This window comes from Sinocyclocheilus anshuiensis, unplaced genomic scaffold, assembly GCF_001515605.1.
Source record: "Sinocyclocheilus anshuiensis isolate Anshui unplaced genomic scaffold, SAMN03320099.WGS_v1.1 scaffold2109, whole genome shotgun sequence".
In the NCBI taxonomy this organism is placed as follows: Eukaryota; Metazoa; Chordata; class Actinopteri; order Cypriniformes; family Cyprinidae; genus Sinocyclocheilus; species Sinocyclocheilus anshuiensis.
This window is the reverse complement of record NW_015552709.1, coordinates 231070-249562: the sequence shown is the minus strand read 5'-3', so window position 1 is coordinate 249562 and position 18493 is coordinate 231070. Positions and strand designations below refer to the sequence as shown.

Sequence of the window (18493 nt, the reverse complement as noted above, 5' to 3'; positions counted from 1 at the left end):
TGTCTCCATATTTTTACCCACTTATATATATATATATATATATATATATATAAGTGGGTCGTGGCTTGATGACCATGGGAAAATGTGGGTCCATGACCAAACCAGTTGAGAATCACTGGTGTACACAAAAATAGATGGTGCTGATGGGAGTATATCAACAAACAGTGAAGCATAGATATCTAAAATAAACAAGCGTGAAAAGTCAAACTTGATCAGGAGCACATGCCTAAATGTGGTATGATTTAAGCAGGTTCACCGTGGAGGAACTGCGGCACACCACACACATGTGAGTAGTTGCAACAGATACAACCACATCTGCATTTCCTGGGCTTGCAAGGCAGAAAAAAAAAACGAGTATTAGTATAAATAAATATTTTACTTCTTAGGTAAAATTAGGTTTTAGAAGTTGATTCTGACAGCTTTAGATGCTGAAATATATGCAAGGAAGAAGTATACAAACAGTATACCATAATTCAGTATACAAACAGATGTAGAAAGAAGATAAATTGCGATTATTATATATGCAAATGTGATGATGTTGTTCGGAAGCAGGCAGGCATGCTGACTGGTTTACAATAAGCATTTTTAAATAAGAGTTTATCTTTTGAAATGTTTGCTTTATGAAATAGCTGAATTGGTTGAATTTGATAAGTGAAAGCTATTTTTGATGATTTGAGGAAAGAGCACCTTCTACATTTGTTTGTTTTTGAACTTTCAAGTAGATCGGACTAGTTAATTTTGTTTTACTAGTAAATAAAATAAAATAGTAAATGCTAATAAAAAGATTGGAAATAAAATAAAATTATAAAATATAAAATACAATCCAAATAGCACCTACAGGATGAAATTGCCTGCACTACGAATGTGAGTTACCAGTTCATAGGAGAAATTCTCTGGCACTGTATTTCCATACTTCAGTGAATGATAAACGGCTATGCATGGTTATGAAGGTGTGAGGGAAGATGTTCTCTCAGGTGGTCCTCTGATGTTTTAGAACACAATGATTTCCAGATGGCCCCCCTGCTGGCCATTAAAAAACCATAAAAATGCCTCCCACTTACAGTGAGTCATGGCCAAATCAATACAAACTCTCCATCCTAAGCAGGCTATTTCAAGTGCAGCACAACAGGAGGAGGAGAAGCCAATTAATTAGTGCTAAAGCTTCACTTCCTATAGAGGATTAAAGGAAACTGCACAGCGCATGGGGAAAAAAAACATACCTGAAGGGTAATATGTCATTGTGAAAAGTTGTTAATGAACTTAAAAAAAAAAAATCCAAATTCAGGATTTGTAATGTGTGCTGATAAGCTAACTGTTGATCCATGAGCTTCTACTAAAGTGGAGCATGTAGTGTACTTGGATTAAAAAAAATAATAAATAAATAAAAATGCAAAGGTGCTCTAAAAATATCTGAGCAGGTTCTATAAATGGTGGCGAGTTTCTTTTTCTTCTGCTGACTGCACTACAAGAGGTCCGGAGGGAGGGTCTAGTCCTACGCTAACTTCTAACAGCTAGACTAGAACGGGAAACAGAGGCATGTTCAGGGATTCAGATCAGCAACTTCACTGAGCACACAGCTTACATTCAGCCAAAATGTTTTTTTAATGTGAGGACACTTGAACATCAAAACATATTCAAATGTCTTCAATGTCTTGCCTTCAATTTGGTACAGCTGAATATTATTACACAATATAGTAACAACAAACAAAGCAACACATTTCAGCAGACGAAATACAGTATCTCTGCATTTCAGACGTAAAGCATCTGAAAGAAATAGTTTTATCACTTACTAACAGGTAAGTTTCAGTTTTTTTTTTCCCTCTATTATTACTATTAATATATAAGTAATCACATTCCTGCACAAATGTGTTTCATGAAAAATGACAATACGTCTCTGGGATCTGGTCATAAATAATAAAACCAATACAAACGAAATAAGTTGAGGTAACAGGGGCGATACCAGCAACGCACACCTAGCGAAATGACATTGACCTGTTAAAACCAGACAAGGAATGCACATGCTTTTTGTGTACAATATCAGAGACGGAGCCTCAGTGTGTTAGAGGATATCTTGGTATCCTTTTAAAAAGCTCTATGCAACAGAACCAGCACAAATTCTTCAAAAAGGGAAATATCTCAGAAGAATATAGTTGCTTAGCCACAGCTATGTTTAAATTACTGTTTGATAGTGCATGAGTCATTCATTCGTGTTGCTATTTAAGTGATACTGATAACACCTTCATTATCCATTATCCCTTACAGCTCTTCAAATGACCGCTTGGTATGTAGTCAGAGCACGTCCTGCTTACATTCATAAAATGTAAACAGAAACCACAAACGTTTACATGGTAAAAAAGAAAAGAAAAAGGAAAAGAAAATGCATGCTGCGCACGATAATAGATACTAGTCAAGTAACAGTGTAGTTGTGTGTTTTTTTTTTTTAACCGTTCTGTGGAGTTTGGTGGGGTAGTTCAGTGACATTTATTTATCTTTTCGGACGGTCAATGTCATCGATAGCTGCGAGGAGTTTCTGTCGCGCTTTCTTGTTGATGTGGGACCCGAGGCAGACGTTGACCAGGTTAGTCAGCTGCTTCATAGAGTACTCCTGCTCAAACACAAAACAAACTGGTGATAAATCTCTACTGGAGATGGCTTACATAATTTTAATGAGGAATTAAAGCCGGCCTTGCATGACATGCTTTACTAAGCAGCATCACAGGGCCTTTTTTTACATTTAAATAGCAATCAATTAGTGCTGCATGACATATAGAATTTTCACAATGGTTTTGATGGTGATATTAAATTAAATTAGCTTTGAGATACTGTCATTTTGACTAAAGTTTTAAGACAGGGATGTTTTAAAAAGATCTCTAATTTAAATTTCAGAAAGAAATGTTGCCAGGTTGGGTAAGTTTGATTCATTTCTGTGAATAAGATCAAACATATAATATTTAATATTCTTTAGTTTATTTAGCCTTGATTGCTTTTGATTTGATTACTACTGATGTGCTTTTTACTTGATTTTACTTTTTAGCAATTTCAAAGCATTTGGCAATTTGAAAGTATGAAATCCTTTTAGCGCCTTTTAACAACCTGTCTACATTGTGTTGTCAGCTGTCATCCATCTTACCCTGTGGTTCTTGATGAACTGCTCCATGTCATTCTCAGTAAGGTAGTATGCTTTGATGTAGGTCTCTACGAACTCCTTGTCTGGAATTGGTCTGAGGTCGGTGAGCTTCTCCAGCTTCATCAGGAACTGCTGGAAGTCCAGCTGCATCAGCGCACGTCCTTCATTACTGCATTTCTTCACATTTGCATAGCTGGCAGAAAGCAGGAGAGAAGGAGAGCAGAGGTGAGTGCGTATCAGACAGATGAAGGGCATTCATTAACTGTTGACAGTTTATGGTACATTAATTGTAGAGACAGTCCCCCACAGTAACCTCTGGTTAAGTGTCTCGCTCACGAGAATGGTGGTGCTTGTAATTCCAAGGGTTACATGTAACCTTATGCTCTATCACTGATGGAACATGGAACCTCACTAACCACCATAATGTAAATGGAATGTCAATAAGAATACATCAATAAACAGATAAATAGAGCAACAATGCAGTGCAACAATTGCTTCTCCCCTTCTGAATGTAAAGACATAATAAAAGTGTTAAAATATAGGGGTGCATACTCATAAAATTATAAATCTGGTTTTCAGCTCTAGACTGTGGGATATGGCACAATTCAGCCTTTTGACTGGTAAGAGACACCAAATGCTGAGGGCCATTTTTGGTCAAATTTGTCATTTGTTCAGTTTGCCACATTTTGATTTGTCCAGCTCGTGAGTCTCGGTTGCAGACCTGAGCCCTAAGCATCCAACACAACCAAACCATCGATTACAGTGTAGCTGCATCCAAGGCAAACAAGCATCCATGCGGAGTTCAGTGCTGTTGACACCCCGGTTTACTTTTTGGCTGACAGCGGTGTAATCACTTTCTGTAAGGGGAAAGATATTGTTGGGCCTATTGAGTATAGTTTATTTAGCCTTGATTGCTTTTGATTTGATTACTACTGATGTGCTTTTTACTTGATTTTACTTTTTAGCAATTTCAAAGCATTTGGCAATTTGAAAGTATGAAATCCTTTTAGCGCCTTTTAACAACCTGTCTACATTGTGTTGTCAGCTGTCATCCATCTTACCCTGTGGTTCTTGATGAACTGCTCCATGTCATTCTCAGTAAGGTAGTATGCTTTGATGTAGGTCTCTACGAACTCCTTGTCTGGAATTGGTCTGAGGTCGGTGAGCTTCTCCAGCTTCATCAGGAACTGCTGGAAGTCCAGCTGCATCAGCGCACGTCCTTCATTACTGCATTTCTTCACATTTGCATAGCTGGCAGAAAGCAGGAGAGAAGGAGAGCAGAGGTGAGTGCGTATCAGACAGATGAAGGGCATTCATTAACTGTTGACAGTTTATGGTACATTAATTGTAGAGACAGTCCCCCACAGTAACCTCTGGTTAAGTGTCTCGCTCACGAGAATGGTGGTGCTTGTAATTCCAAGGGTTACATGTAACCTTATGCTCTATCACTGATGGAACATGGAACCTCACTAACCACCATAATGTAAATGGAATGTCAATAAGAATACATCAATAAACAGATAAATAGAGCAACAATGCAGTGCAACAATTGCTTCTCCCCTTCTGAATGTAAAGACATAATAAAAGTGTTAAAATATAGGGGTGCATACTCATAAAATTATAAATCTGGTTTTCAGCTCTAGACTGTGGGATATGGCACAATTCAGCCTTTTGACTGGTAAGAGACACCAAATGCTGAGGGCCATTTTTGGTCAAATTTGTCATTTGTTCAGTTTGCCACATTTTGATTTGTCCAGCTCGTGAGTCTCGGTTGCAGACCTGAGCCCTAAGCATCCAACACAACCAAACCATCGATTACAGTGTAGCTGCATCCAAGGCAAACAAGCATCCATGCGGAGTTCAGTGCTGTTGACACCCCGGTTTACTTTTTGGCTGACAGCGGTGTCTACTTTCTGTAAGGGGAAAGATATTGTTGGGCCTATTGAGTATATCCAGTCTGCCAATATATCCTTCTGTTTCCCTGCCTCCTTCCTTCTTCCTGTCACGTTCTGCTTGATGGCCGGCAATGATTTGGAATGCAACTCGGCGCTGCACTGGCGGAGTCTACTTGCAAAAAGAGTGGCTGAAATGGCTATCAGTAGAATCGGTGCTAGGATGAATTAGCTAAGGGGCCATTTAGATTTTGAAAGATTTTTTCGAAATTTGTCTCGTTAATTACATGTAATTCAGTTCAATTCAATTCAATTTCATTTTTATTTATAAAACACATTTAAAATCAACCTTAGTTGGCCAAAGTGCCGTACATAAAATTAAGAGAAGAAAATAATATGAAGAAGCACATGAAAAATTACAAAGAATTTAAAGCACAAGAAAAAAAAAAGTTTTTAATATGGATTTGAATTCGGCTAATGTAGGCGCGGTTCTGACAGACAGCGGCAGGCTGTTCCACTGCTTAAGATGACAATTTTTTTATCTGAGTGATCTAGAAGGATTGTAAATAACAATTAAATCAGAGAGATATTTAGGAGCTAGTCGGAGTTATATAAAAAATTGTTCTGGCTATTCCAAGCTCTATCATTGCAGCCAGCGGGTGTTGCAATTGAACAGTCCACAAGTCGTCAAATAAAGCGCGCACATCCATAATAAAACGTGCCTCACACGTTTTGCTAAAGTAAGGAAACTTTGCTTACTTTGCTCCTATAAACAAAATCGCGAGACTAGCATATCTCAGAGGTGCGCGCGCTGTGCATATGTGCTGCGTCATCTGCCGGAACGGCTTCCGCTTATGACAGATAACGGAAGTGAGAGAAAAGTGTTTATTACATTTGAAATATGGATATTTTTCTTACAAAAACGCATGGATTCACTACAGGAGGCCTTTATTCACCCCCCGGAGCGGTGTGAGGCACGTATATTATGGATGTGCGTGGTTTATTTGACGACTTGTGGACTGTTCAACTGCAACACCCGCTGACTGCAATGATAGAGCTTGGAATAGCCAGGACAATTTTTAATATAACTCCGACTGGATTCGTCTGAAAGAAGAAAGTCATATACACCTAGGATGCCTCGAGGGTGAGTAAAACACAGTCTAATTTTCATTTTTGGGTGAACTAACCCTTTAACAGACACGCGCACGAGGCAGCCATTGTAAGTCCGCAAGACCACAAGTTCACATGAAGTGTGCCATTTGGGACAGGGCCTGTGTACTCCGGTTCAGAAAGCTAGGGTAGGGCGAAAAACTCCATCTCATTTTCTCCTCCAACTTCAAAATCGTCCGATATCGTTGTTTTACCTTTTTTTTTGTAAAGGGCGTTTGACTTTCTTTGCAAATTCATTTTGTAAATACGTTTCGGTACTTCGCCTACGTCACGTGTGACCTTTCCAACCTGACTACATAATGCGTGAGGTTGAGCTAGAGCACGATGAGCATTTGTGGTTAAAAAGTACACAAATGTTTATTTTTTTTTTTAGAAAATGACTGATCCTTTTGCTAGATAAGACCCTTATTCCTCGGCTGGGATCGTGTAGAGCCCTTTGAAGCTGCACTGAAACCAGCCCGTTGGTTGCCATTGAAGTCCATTATATGAAGAAAAATCCTGGAACGTTTTCCTCAAAAACCTTAATTTCTTTGCGACTGAAGACAGAAAGACATGCACATCTCGGATAACATGGGGGTGAGTAAATCATAAGGAAATTTTTAGTCTGGAAGTGAACTAATCCTTTAAGTAGCACACAGTTTGAGTTCATGGAGACAGGCTTCCAATCTCTTGTATGCCAAATTGTCTTTACTTTTTTTAGGTAAGTAAAGTTGTGTGTCGTCCGAGTAACAGTGGTATAGTGGTATGAGACCCCAAATTTACTCATAATTGATCTCAGAGTTAGCATATATAATGAAAATAATAATGGTGCTAAAATCGATCCCTGGGGTACACCACAAGTGAGGTGAGGTGAGCTACCGAGGACAAATGAACACCTAAACTGAAAGAAAAACTGTTTGACAGAAAAGATTGGAATCATTTAAGTACCCTACCTGTAATACCAATGGAACGTTCAAGCAGAGATAAAAGAATCCTGTGATCCACAAATCTAAAAGCACTAAGGCTTGTGGTCATTAAAATATCATTAAAAACTTTTAAGAGAGCAGACTATGAAGGGCTTTGAAGCTGGACTGAAAAATGGCAGAAATGGAATTGATTTGAAGGTAATTCTGCAATTGTATAAAAACAGCTTTTTCAAGGATTTTGGCTAAGAACAGCAAATTGGAGATGGGTCTGTAGTTAGCATATATTGTGGCATCAAGTGATGTTTTTTTTGAGAATAGGAGTCACAGTGGCGAGTTTACAGCAGGCTGGAACAGTCCCAGTCAATAAACATTTATTAATGATATGCAAGATACCTGGGCTAACAATATCAAAGATCTGTTTTAAAAAACGGGAAGGAAGAACATCATGAGGGGTAAAAGTAAGTTTAAATTTTAAAGTGATTACTCTACATGTCTGAAGGGAGACCGGCTCAAATTCACTCCACTGTGAACAGGAGAAAGTAGGATCAGGTACAGGAAGTATCGAGGTAAAAACTTGGGCTCGAGTAGTATTGATTTTGTAAGAAAAAAAGCTAAGAAAGTTTTCACACTCAGAGGGAGAGGTCACAGATAAAGTCTTAACAGAAGGATTTAATAGTTGAAAAAAATAATAAATATAAATAATAAATAGTTGAAAAAAAGCGTTCTGGAGCAATGTGAGTTTTTTTTACAATGATATCGGATAAAAATTTATGCTTAGCAACCCTGACAGCCTTTTGGAAATTTTGTAGGGAGACATTCATCTTTTCAAATGATAACTGGATCATTCTTCTATCTATGTTCAAGCCATCGGCACTGTTGTCGTAACAATCGGATATCACTGTTGATCCAAGACTAGGACTTGTTTTGGGGATGGACAAGCTACCGAGGTGCAATAGAGTCTAAGATGCCGGAGCATTTATTATAAAAAATTTGTATCTGCTCCTCGACATCTAAATGTGATGTAATAGAATTGGAGATCAGAGAACTGTCAGTCCCCCAATACAATTCTGAGAAGACAGCATGAGAATTCAAGGTCAAAATATGAGACCAACGTGCTTGAAGTGGTAAAGTTTTAGGTGGAGCTGGAAGGAGTGCTGAAAAGAGCACTGGTCTGTGATCGGAGAGTGGAGTATCACAAATGTCAGTATCAGCCATAGACAAACCATATGTTAGTATAAAGTCAAGCATATGACCGTGACCATTCACCCACTGGATAACATTCAACAATGACAATAAATTTAAAAATTCCTTAGCTAAGGCATTGGCAGAGCAGCATACATGAATATTGAAATCACAGAGTATTAGAATATGGTCATGTCAAAACATCCCCTAAAAGGTCTGCAAACTCATTTATAAAATATTATTCCAATTTAAAATAATTTATTCCTGTGATGGCAAAGCTGAATTTTCAGCAGCCATTAGTTTCATCAGACATCAGTGTCATATTATCCTTCAGAAATTAATTTTTTGATGAAGAGAAAGTTCAAAAGAACAGCTTTTATTTGAAATAGGAAACTTTTGTAACGCTATAAATGTTTTAGACATTTTTGATCATTTTAATGCATCTATATTTAGTAGAATAGACTTAGTAGTATGTGTGTGTGTGTGATGATGATTATAAAAAAAAAAGAAAAGTAAAATCAAAGATAAAATGAAGTAACAAATGACACTATAAAGATAAAACTTAAAAAAAAACAAAAAAACATTTTAATGGCATCATTGCTTGCTGGTGGAGTGGTGATAAACATTGTGGATGAGTAAAAAAGGTCTCAAATTCAAATACCAAAAGATCATCCTTTTTTTAACAAACCATTTTTAATACACTGTACCACAGCAAGTTCAATCATAGATGCGAAAATGTATTTACTGATTTATTAATTTTTTTTAAAGGAGTTGCAAAACATTAAACACAGTAAAACACATTTTAAAGTAAAAAGCATTTTGTCTGGAGAGGGGGCACAGCCATAAGTCTACCCATGCCGTTGACCCTGGCTGCCAACGTGACACTCTGTGAACACATACTGACAGTAGGTCTATAGCTAGAGGCAAAAACTGTTGGGTAGAGTTCGTTTGTTCACAACTGACTTTTTTGGCATTTCATGATTATTATTAATGTTTAGGAAACTATCCCAGCGTTTAATCAGTTATAGGACGATGGTAATTTTCTCAGCTTTCAAAATGCTGTGGATGCTGTCTACCTGAACATGTGATGATTACAGAGAGCGTTAACTCCCTGTAATTGCAATCACTGTTCAGATTCGAACAAAACTGCACAGGCAGAGAAAGCAGCGAAGCTATCGGATACAGACTGCTCTGGCTACACACAGGCAGCCTCTTTAACACCTCTTTCAAACAACCTGCCCTCAAAGATTGAGCTCTGCCATTTTCAAACAAGTGGCCCTTGACCTTATGATGCAGATGTACAGCTGAATCCTGCCAGGAGGTGCTTGCCAATCTATGCTGGGCCATGCTCTTATAAACTATATATTTTGTCTTGGCAAAAAACATGCTTTTAAACAATCACAGTCCTATACCGAACCTACCCTCTAAAATCAGAGGATTATGACAGGTTGCCACTACTGAAACCCTAAATCTTACCCTAATTAGGGCTGGGTATCGAGTTCGATACTTTTTAGGCACCGACCAAATTGCCTCGATACCATCGAGTATCGAAAAACATCTCGTCGTTCGGTACCAAATTTCGATACCTAAGGGGTTAATCTCGTCAACGTCAGTGAGCCAATAAGCCTGCAACACGACAGATCGATCAGTGTTTGACATCCGCGAGAGCGATTCGAAAGCGCACGGAGCAGTCTGCTCTCTTAGCTCTCGTGGTACTGTAATACACCGACCGGTCTGCACAGTCGGTCCGCGTCAAGTTGAACACACCTACTAGTTAACACCGGTTACACTCAGAGATGTGGCGCACACGTGAGGCTGTAATGTGAATGCGTCCCAACCCCCTTAGATGTAAGGCTACATTTACACTGGTGCGTTTATGTTTTAAAATGAAAACGATCCTCGTCATACTGGCGTTTCCACTGCGTTTCAAGCCGGCTTTCCACTATCTCCGACAAGAGACAGAACGGTCATTCAGTCATTCATTTCCATTTCCAATGGAGAGTAGCGAGGGAGCTGCATCAGGAACCGGTATCGAAGTCAAGGTATCGGTATCGATATCGAAAATGTTTGAACGATACCCAGCCCTAACCCTAATATCTGATTCATTAATTGACAAAATATATAATTACCATATTGATTATCTACCTATATAAGGTTAATAATTTATTAGTATTGGTCGATAATAGATTTTAAATTGTGCACTTCCCCTATTTTGATATCTTACATTTTTACACTTGCCACCATCTAAAGCTCACTTAATTACATTGTTAAAAGAAATCTTTACACATTTCAAAATTAATATGCATTTTTCATAATGTACATTATAATGTCCTGGTGTCTATATTCACTTGTAGTATTTTAAACAGTTGATTGTGTGTGTTTTTTTTTTAATGTAGATTGTTTTGAAACAACCCACTTAGCATTGTTTGGGAGGCAGACACACTCTGTCAGTTTAAATCTAGATTAAACACCCATCTCTTTAACCTGGCATACACATAACATACGATCACTTTTCTATAATTCAAATCCGTTAAAGAATTGTTAGGATGCATTAATTTTGTCAACCGGAACCGGGAACACTTCCCATAACACCCAATGTACTGTTTACATTGACTAATATTAGCATAGATGCCATTCTTCTTACAGTTTCATTTTTATTCCGAGATCACCGTAGCCACCCAGATCCAGTCCGTATTCAGATCAGATGGTCACTGCAGTCACTTGGATCCAGTCCATATCCAGTCCAGATGGTGGATCAGCACCTAGAGACGACCTCTATAGCCCTGAATGTCAGCGGACACCATGTCAACTAGACGAACCCTAGAGACAGATCCCCTGTGAAGACCTCATCAGCCATTGGCTCAAGACCACAAGAACCAAACGAGTCCTCTGCTCAATCTGACGTGTGTTGCAGCCTGGAATTAAACCACACCATGCAGGTTTCGTCTGGCCAGAGGAGAACTGGCCCCCCCCGACTGAGCCTGGTTTCTCCCAAGGTTTTTTTTTTCTCAATTTCTGTCACCGATGGAGTTTTGGTTCCTCGCCACTGTCACCTTTGGCTTACTTAGTTGGGGACACAATTTCTGGAAACATTGTTGGCTTGACAGCACAGACACTATTGGAAGAGAACTGAACTGAGCTGGATGATGACATCACTGAATCAACAATGAACCGACTTTAACTGATAAACTGACTGTTTTCTATTGTCCGCTTGCATTATCAGCACACGCTTCTCCTGTTTAACATTGTAAAGCTGCTTTGACGCAAACTGTATTGAATAAAGCGCTATATAAATAAAGGTGACGACTTAAAACTTTAGCAGCCATTACTCCAGTTTTCAGTTTCACATAATCATTCATAAACTGTTCTAATATGCTGATTTGGTGCTAAGGAAAAATTCCTTATTAAAAGTCTTATTATCAATGTTGAAAATTGTTGTGCTGCTTAATATTACCTATGCCTTTGATGAACAGCTTTTATATAAAATATTACTTTTTATGTATCAAATAAATGTCTTGAATGTTACTTTTGATCAATTGAATGTGTCTTTGCTTTAAGGTCCTCGGGGTTTTTGACTCTTAATGTGCACAGCTTTGTACACACGGAGTACGCAGACTGTACAGAGGACCCACTACTAAGGAAGGCATCAAATGGTGATTTTAACCAAGGCACACATTTGGCCAGAGGTGGCCCATATGAGACTGAACAATACAGGAACGATGAGTTTGTAGAAGATTACCTAGAGATATTCTGGGAACATACTGTCATTCCACATCAGTCCATCTGTCCTGTTGTTTTTACACTCTATTGTGCACTTGCACTGTGCTTTTCAGTTGTTTAAAAAAAGCCTGTTCATCTCTGGACAGTGTATGATTACTTCTTTATGCACTCCCGAGCTATAGAAATGAATAATCAATGGATTACATGACAAGAGAAATGCATTATTCTGATACATTTTATTCTCACATGTGACTAAATCCAGATGTCTACAGTGAAGCTTTACTATGAAGAACCTCTCTGAAGTCAAGAGGTGCCTGTCAAGTCATGTCAAATGTGCTCCCAGCAAATCTCCATTATGCTGAGGGGGTGACGAGTACAAGAGCTTCTCTGCAAGTCTGTGAGCGGCAAGATTGCCAGCACACTGAAGATAATATACTGGGGTAAGGAAAGAGTGATGGAAGACAGGTTGACAACAGCTCTCTGGAGAAGACATGGCTTCTAAGTTGCTTGTCGCACCGTGCCACACAAACTTCTCTGATGTTCATTTACAATAATCTGGCTCTCGACTAATGACAAGCAGATGGGTGCAAGAAGGATAGTGCAAGAAGAGGAAACAAGAAGGAAAAATAAATATGAAGAAATCAAACAACATTGATGGATTTATATATGCAGCTATTTGAGAGCAACAAAGCCATTCTGCTCATGGCACAAAGTCATTACACACATTTGATGAATCCTCACAGAACTAATGCATTTTTACATTATCTACAGTATGAACATGCCTCAGGAAAAAGGGAAGAATGGGGAAAAATACTCCTTCAGGTAAACACAATGACGAGAGTTGTTCCAAACACAAGATTGATGAGGCAGCTGAAAATCTAAGTGTTTCTTGCTTTAAATCAAACATCATCAACACGTAGCACAAGATTTTGCACACCCATGAATCCCCAGTGATAAAGGGTTTACATCCCTCAAAACAATTACTGCCAGCCAGGCCATACTGAAAAAGCCAAAAGCTCTTCTTGCTTGTAAAAACACTCCACAATTTAAGCAGAGGAATAAAGAACAGGAGAAACTAAACTTTTCATTCAGGCTTGCTGTTTTAATACATATACAGTAGCTTTGGTTTAAAAGCATCTGGCCAGTAGTACATTTGCCTTTTGCTTTAAAAGTTAATATATTATTGAAGTCATAGAAAATTAAACAAGTCTGCTTTAGGAAAAAAGGTATCTATCTATCTATCTATCTGTGTGTGTGTGTGTGTGTGTGTGTATATAGATAGATAGATAGATAGATCTATCAAGTGATACTGAAGACTGGAGTAATGAGTGTTAAAAATTCAGCTTTGCCATCACAGGAATAAATGACATTTTAAAATATATTAAAATAGGAAACAGCTATTTAAAATTGTAATAACTTAATTGTTTTAACCTTCTATGTCCATTAAAGCAAAACAGAAAGAGCGTGGACCAACCCAAACACTTCTAAGGTCAGCCCATCTTATAAGACTGAGCAACTGGATAAAAAGGATATTTGTAAGAAAAATTACCAAGATGCCAAATGGTCTACATGGAATTCCAGAGCTGCTTGAGTGAAAGGGGAAAAACTGTCTAGACAACAGCAAGTGCTTGAGCATTTGACGTCTTATGCCTCTTTGGGAGTTCAGCCAGAAGAAAGTCACTTTTGAGACAAGCCAACAGTCAGCCTGGAATTTGCTAGAAGCCATGTGACAAAACATGAAATCTATTGGAAGAATATTTTGTGGTCTGATGAGACTAAACTTGAGCTCTTTATCCTGAAAGTGAAGTGCTATGTTTGGCACACCAAATACAGCGCAATACCAAAAATACCAAGCAAGATGGTGACAACACCATATTCTGTGGTTGTTTTTCAATAGGAGGAACTGAAAACTTTGTGACAACAATTTGCCAAATATAGGCAAATCCTTGAGGAGAAGCTGAAAGGTAAATACTTTTTGTAAATGAGAAATATAAGTGGAGAAATGGCTAAAGGTAAATTTACTGGATAAATGTGTTTAATTCACTCTGGGATTTAAAAAATAAAATGAATTAAAATGAAAAAAATTAAATTAAATACAAAGCACTGTAAAACTAGTTCCATCAATACTACCAATGTAAAGTGGTATTACCATAGGAGGTCTCTGGCCATTGCTGGACTCAGTGGACCTGTATGTGATCCAACTGCTCCTGCAAGCTATTTTCTTTGTTTGGGAAAGCGCTGAGTGGTTTGTGATGGCCAGCATTCCAATAAAAACATTCTGTGGTAGGAGAGGTATCTGAGAGCAGGTGGTCTCATATACATCCACACCCATTTGGTTCAGCTTGGTAGCCCACTTACCCCTCCACTAATGTCCTGTTGGCCAGACGGATGCAGTGCTCCCATAAGACATTGGACACAGGTAGAGGAATCCGAACTATTTTCGACACATCTCCCAGTCTCTGGTTAAACTTCTCAAACTCCTGCAGAAAACAGTTGATGATATATGGGTCAATGTCATGACACTCATGTTTTGTTTGGATCTATTCATTTATTAAAAAAAAGATTAATAAACAAATATTGAAACATAATAAATAAAAACATTACAATTGGAATTCATACATGGAATGACTTGAATGCACCTCTTTTTGATTTCCAAATTAAAATATATATTTTAATTTGGATATATAAATTAAAATATATAAAATATATTTTTGTCATGGTTATAAAACTCTCCTGATACCACATTGAATATAAAGCTTCATAAACATAATATTTATGAATAAATAATTCACAATATTTGTAAAAAAAAAAACAAGTACTCAAGGAAAATAGATTACTTTTTACTTGGTCACAACACAGGATATTAAATAATATTGAATTGATATTGAATCAAATAGTACATTTCTAAGAACTTCGAATGTGTGTTTTAACCTAGATTGCTAAAAGATAGCTTCTTATAGGGGACACTCTTAGTTGTCATTGACCCTTAACCATTTTGTGTTGTGTCCTCCCTTGTGTGCAGTGCTTGCTGTTAACCATTCACCTTAACCATCACAGCATTCTTATAGGGTAGTGTTGGAACCATCTGGATGAGAGGTATTTTAGCATGCTGTACAAGTCCAGAAATCCCAGCAAAGGTGTAAATTAATCACAGAATCAGAGAAGCAGAAACAGCGGTCTATAAATGTTCACTGGAGCCATATTGGCAAACCAGGTTGTCAAACCTACAGGATTCCGGCTATACAAAGAAAGTAGTGCCGATGTCTTGATAAAGCCATGCCACGTACAAAAACCTGCACTGTATAAGCCAGCTGCTCACAGAGGTGTTGATTCAGCTGTGCTCGAGCCCTTTTCTCTTTCACTTGTGACAGGAAAACCCACCCATAACTTTCTTAACACAATGACATATGGCTCATTTTTGAGCCAAGGACTACATGCACTGTGGGCTCGCACCTTGAATGTTGATAAAAAGCCAAGAGCACTAAAACTGCTGTGCAAGTTGTCTGCAACCCTTTAATCTTCTGAATTAATTTAAAAAATATCCAGTTTATTTTACAACTTAGAAATATGGTTTTAAAAATAATGGAATAGTGATGGTGTCAAGATTACTGTTTCTCAGTATCTAATTATAATTTATAGTTCCTGCAAGAGACAGTATAAGAATTCATAGCAAGAAACTAATCACAACAAACATAGATCAGATTATTTGCACTAGGCCATGTTGATAACCATTAAAGCAATCCAAACTGAAAGGTTTTTGATTTCTAACAAGTCTTGCATTTGGGGGGCGGGGGTGCGGGGTGGTGGAGACCAACATTTTAATGTGCTTTTGTGCTGTGTGATGAAAAACCACACGAAGATTTGACCCACTTAGATCCTAAACAACTGCAATGTCACTTCTGAGCTGTCATTAGTATTGGTTAGAAATGGTCACAATATCAGTCTCTTAAATCAATTCACAGAAAAAATTCTTATTTAACCCTTTAGAGTTTGTGCAAGCTTTGGAACGGGTTTTGAAATTAGTTCTTAATAGTGAGGAATTAACTTCTTTTCCAACATTATCTATTATGGGGAGTGGGGTAAAGCGAGTTCTTGCCTGCTTAATCTGGCAAACTGCGCATTGTTCTAGGGACAAAGCTATATACAGTATTTAGAAGCGGCCTATAATATATAGATTATTGTGATTTAGGCGTTTTTTTAACTGCAACATTCTTTTTTCACTTTTTTTTCTTTTGCTGTAAGAAAAAAACCCATCCAGGTCTAAAAATAAATCTCAAATAAATGTTGATGAATTGGCTATTTATGAAAATCATGTAAATTATTTGTCTATATCTTAGCTAAACGGGTAGCTCTGCCAGATGCGTTGGGGTAAATTGTGTAAAACTGTGGCTTAACAAATAGTGGTTTTAACTGAATAACTTAAGAAAAGTCAAAGGGCTCCAGTGTTGTTTGGTCCAGATTGACTTGCATTGTTTTGGACAAAAACAGCTGGAAAATTATTTAAAATTTCCTCTTTTGTTTTCCACAGAATTCATAAAGGTTGAGAACGGCATTTAAATGATGACAGAATTTTCATATTTGTAAAAATTTAAATGAAAATTGAACAGCTTACTTTAACCCAGTGGTCACCAACCTGGTCTGAATGAGACGCGCTCTCTGACAGCAGGTGGCGCTTATGAACAGGGTTGCCAGGTTTTCGCAATAAAACTAGTCCAATAGCGTTTCGAGGGGGGGTTCCCTCTAAAAATCGCATTCCGGGGGTAAAATACACATTTTTCGGTTTTTCGGGATCTACTGGGACAGTGATAAAGATCTACCAGTCGATCGCGATCGACGGGTTGGCGACCACTGCTTTAACCTAACGTATAGAAATGAGAACCGGTACACCAGTACATGGCAGTTAGAGCATTTCTGCTCTATAATTGTAACTAATTGTGATATTTACTAATACATACAATATAAGCAAATATCATTTATGTGCCCAGGCACCTGGATGCCATTTTTTTGGAAATTTTAAATAAAGCAAGAGTTAATGTAAGTCCCTAGTATATTTCCACAGTTACATAATTAATTCAGTGAACTTGGCAAACCTAGACAAATTGGCTTCAACAAACAGACTTGGCACAGGGTTACAACGATGGCACCAGGAGAAACAGGCACAGCGGCTTCACTCAGCTTAGCGGGCGCACAAAGGTGAGCCTCATTTCTTCACTAGCAGCCAAGCTCCATTACATTCCCCACTAAAACTTTGCAGCTCGGATCAGGAACTTATGTAAATCCACATGATTATGCATATTTCTGGATTCATCGTGCTTCCTCAGCAAATAAGCCAAAGAGATAATTCAATTGTGAAACCCCATCTACTCACAGAGCCTTTTTTGTCTCAGTATATGCGTCAGCCATTCAAACCGCTCCCTAACTCCATGAAAAATTCATATAGGCTAATGAGCAAAGGTTATAGAAGAGATGTGGGCATGCAAAGGAATGAGACACCCTCAGTCCAATCACACTTAACTGAGACATGGGCTAGCTTTTTTCCTTTTAAACTTGCCCCTCAAATTCTGCATGTGACTCCCAAAGCCTGACCATTTAAATAATTCAGATCCTGACAAATAATTGATATCGTGATCTTTCAATCTAGAAGATTTCATGAGACACAGTCATTAGGCAAGGGGAAAAAATGGACGAAGAAAAAAATCTGCATGAAGAAAGTTAACTAGCAACCTTAGGGTAAACATATCAATCAAGCCTGCTCGTTGTGGGCATTAACTTGTTTGTTCGCTTCAGTGGAAGTCATAATTCGTCCAGTAAATTATAACATAGATGTAGCATTTCCATGCATTTGTAATGTGCTGCATGTGGAACAGCAACAGTGACAGGGGACAGTGACAGCTATACTGGGCTTTCATTCAAGAGTTCAAATCCCACGTCTCTCCACAGCAGCACCTAGAGAAGCAGCATTTAACCTGAATTATCTCACTTTAAACATGGAGCTGTGTGAGTGGGCATGGGTTCAACAACACAAGGTCCACTGCACATGACTACGCACTTAGACTTTATTTCAGTAAATCAGAATGATCTGCTGTGCCAGTGCTGCAATTCATTCAGAAATCAAATGTTTATAATAATGCAAAGTTGGCTTATGTATATATATATTTTATATTTCATTTATATATAATTATATATTATATTATTATTTGTATATATTATTATTATTATTCAGTATATACAATACCGTTCAAAAGTTTGGGGTCAGTAAGATGTTTTTTTTTTTTTTAAGTCCCTTATGTTCACTAAGGCTGCATTATTTGACTAAAATACAGTTAAAACGGTAATTGTGCAATATTCCTGTGTTGGCAAAGCATCATTACTCCGGTCTTCAGTGTCACATGATCTTTCTGAAATCATTCTAATATGCTGATTTGCTGATCAAGAAACATGTCTTATTATTAATTATTATTATTATTTCTTATTATTCTTCTGGTTAATATTTTTGT

The 18493-nt window shown here is 37.8% G+C and overlaps 1 protein-coding gene across 1 annotated transcript in view; it reads right to left on the bottom strand.

Annotated features, from left to right (window-relative positions):
• Positions 1-1657: 1657 nt before the first annotated feature.
• The window catches only part of LOC107667773 (syndetin-like), a 142524-nt gene continuing 125688 nt past the window's right edge, over positions 1658-18493 (bottom strand). The window contains exons 26-28 of the mRNA XM_016459498.1: positions 14355-14476; positions 4189-4378; positions 1658-2605 (exon numbers count right to left, since the gene is read on the bottom strand). Coding sequence (XP_016314984.1) covers positions 2486-2605; positions 4189-4378; positions 14355-14476 — 432 coding nt within the window. The 3' untranslated portion in view covers positions 1658-2485. The remainder of the gene's footprint in view (positions 2606-4188; positions 4379-14354; positions 14477-18493) is intronic.